The sequence below is a fragment of the Cyphomyrmex costatus genome, unplaced genomic scaffold (genome assembly GCF_001594065.2).
Source record: "Cyphomyrmex costatus isolate MS0001 unplaced genomic scaffold, Ccosl1.0 scaffold367, whole genome shotgun sequence".
Taxonomy (NCBI): Eukaryota; Metazoa; Arthropoda; class Insecta; order Hymenoptera; family Formicidae; genus Cyphomyrmex; species Cyphomyrmex costatus.
Genome location: NW_017277851.1, coordinates 52,567 through 55,193, shown reverse-complemented (window position 1 = coordinate 55,193; position 2,627 = coordinate 52,567). Strand labels below are relative to the sequence as shown.

The 2,627-nt window shown below is 35.9% G+C and overlaps 1 protein-coding gene across 1 annotated transcript; it reads right to left on the bottom strand.

Annotated features, from left to right (window-relative positions):
* Window positions 1-720: 720 nt before the first annotated feature.
* On the bottom strand, window positions 721-2,627 carry LOC108776650 (uncharacterized). Its single transcript, XM_018543329.1, has 2 exons — window positions 2,472-2,627; window positions 721-1,182 (listed from the first exon to the last, which is right to left on the bottom strand). The coding sequence occupies exons 1-2, from the start codon at window positions 2,586-2,588 to the stop codon at window positions 949-951; spliced, it is 351 nt and encodes a 116-aa protein (XP_018398831.1). The 5' UTR covers window positions 2,589-2,627; the 3' UTR covers window positions 721-948.

Genomic DNA, 2,627 nt, shown 5'->3' with positions numbered 1-2,627 from the left:
CTAGCTTATGAATTTATACATTTTAGGATCATTGCCTGTACGAACGTAATCATTTCACGTGTAGTTTTTACGTGTTGAATACAAATCCGTTTTTAAAATTTAGCTATTACGTCATAATTTTAAGAAAAATGACGTCAACAAGATCAAAAAAGGATGATTTTAAAGGTTTTTATTTTGTTGTTTTGACGTTTCGATACCGACAGCTAATTTGTCTTTCTAAACTTCGTTAATGCCACGCGAAAATATCAACTTTTAGCTTTAAAATGCTTTTTGTTTTGTTTCAATATAATTTATTTTCGAGATTAGCAATTAAAAAATGTTATATTTTAACTTCTTCAATTTCATATTACTTTTTTATTTAGTATTGTTTATCCAATTATATTATATTATTACAAAGCACATACTTTTCATATAATTAATTATTTTCCGCAGGATTAAGATAGAATAAAATGCCTTTTTATTTATAGAAAAAGAGTTATTTAAAAATTGCTATATTTAAAAAACAAAAAATTATGATGCAACAAAACAAAGTGCATTTTATTGCAAAGATAAAAGTTAATATTTTTGCGTGACATTAACAAGATTTAAGAAAAATATTTGCCGCCGATGCTACGCAACACCAAAATTGTTAAACCAAATTTTTATCGTAGACTAATGTAATAATTACTTCTAATGACTTTATAGAGATAATTAGTTCGTATAGGAATAAAGTAATAATATCATAGCATTATTATTTCATTCTATGAAGAAGTAAAAGTGTAAATGTCGTTTCCATTCTTTCGAAAAATTTCGCTAGATCCTCACGTACAAATCCATCGCGTTCAAAAAGTATTAGGACGTTGTGACTCGCGAATTCTACACCACTGCTCAAAAGTGATTTCATACTGGCTGGTACTTTGGTACAGGAACGCGCGAGAGATTCCCACTCGCGCCTGATCGATCCGCCGATCAGTGAGTGACGTAGACGAGATCGCTGCCACGGAAGATCGCATCGATCACGGACTTCCGGTTGAATTCACCACCTCGGGATTCCATCGCGGCTACCAATCGCTGATATCGGTTCCAGGCGGTCACCGACGCCACTTCCTTTTCCGGTCGGTCCTTAATCTTCTCGTATACGGCGCTGCCGCTGTCAACCGCAGCCTCGGAAGTCTGACACACAGCCTCTGCATCCGGTATCATCTACGAAGTTGCGATCGAATGATTCGATACCTATATATCATTGGAACGATCCACGATCGATAGGGAAATTATCGTTATTCATCGTCTCATTATGATTTCAAGAAATTCCTGGAAATTGCGGGATTTTTATTATTATCTTTTCTTTATTACGCGGCTATAAATATCTATCTCATTAAAATGCAACGTAGAGACATTGAATCAGAAATTATATGCTATTACCGACAAGTTAAAAGCAGAAATGATCAATTTGTCCAACTGAAACGTCAAGAGATGTTGCAGTGATTTTTTTTCTTAAATTTGTTTAATGAGATTCTTTTACTTCGCAACGGCATCTGTCTTGATTTGTATCAGATTAGCTCGCAATCGAGCGGAAGGAAATCCTAAAGGGTTTATGTGCGAAACGAATATGACCGATGTTTGCTGAACGCATCGTAGACACGTGTAACGCTACCCTAAACTCCGTGTCTGAAATCAATACTCGAACAGCATTACACTGTTACTAAGGATGCCCATCCCCATCGTCAGATTTTGCGTCACACACCCCTGCGCCACTTTAACTGACTTGGAGTTCAACGGCCAACGCGAGCTAATTGCCAAAATTGCAATCACATTTTTATTATCACACGAAAAGGACGATTTTGCTGGAAGATAAAAAAATTTTGCTGGAATAGATCTAAAAGTATTTTTATTGAGAGCTTAAACTGGTTGCTAGAACATAAAAACTTTTTGCAGCATTGCTCATCGTTTTTTTAGACTCCAACATAATGCTTTTGATGATTCCCAGCAAAATTATTTACAGATCTGTATAAAATAAAATTTTAGATTTTTCAACAAAATGATTCTCTCTGACACTTGTGAGTACACACATTGTAATTTACAAAACTTCTAATTATCAATAGCTCATTTGGTTTTAGAGAGAGCGATAAATTATAACCATTACAGCAGATTACATAAATAATTATACAGAATAGTATTTACAATCGTTGCTGTTAATGAACAAATATGGCTCATAAATTAATTAACAAGATAATAGTTGCTGAAATGGCTGCTTCCATTTATCCATGTAAATCGAATAATTTAAATGCGAGCAGCAAAATCACTTTACGTTTTACAACCTAATATCTCAATAATCAATCGACAAAGCAGGAGGGATCCATTATCCGTTATTGCAAAACCCGTTATCTGATTATCGTTCCGTTAGTTAATTAACAGAGAATCAAACATTCGCTCTGCGTGCTCTTGATTCTCTCTCTTTCTCTTTAGGCCTCTAATCATTTCTCGTTGCTCACCTTCAATTTCCGCTGGTTCTCGCGCGACCTCGCGATCCAAGGGTCAAGGTCGTTGCGCTGCGCTGCAGCCCGGACTTCCGTTCTTCTGGAAAATTGATATCGAAGCCGGATATTCATCCAGCACGACACGTACACCAGATCAGCGTGCGGTCCAAC

Bases quoted from the DNA above. Each gene is read 5' to 3' on its own strand.
- LOC108776650 (XM_018543329.1), bottom strand. From the start codon at position 2,588: ATGAATATCCGGCTTCGATATCAATTTTCCAGAAGAACGGAAGTCCGG. The intron at 1,183-2,471 runs GTGAGCAACGAG...GCAACTTCGTAG, and splicing joins AGAACCAGCGGAAATTGAAG to ATGATACCGGATGCAGAGGC.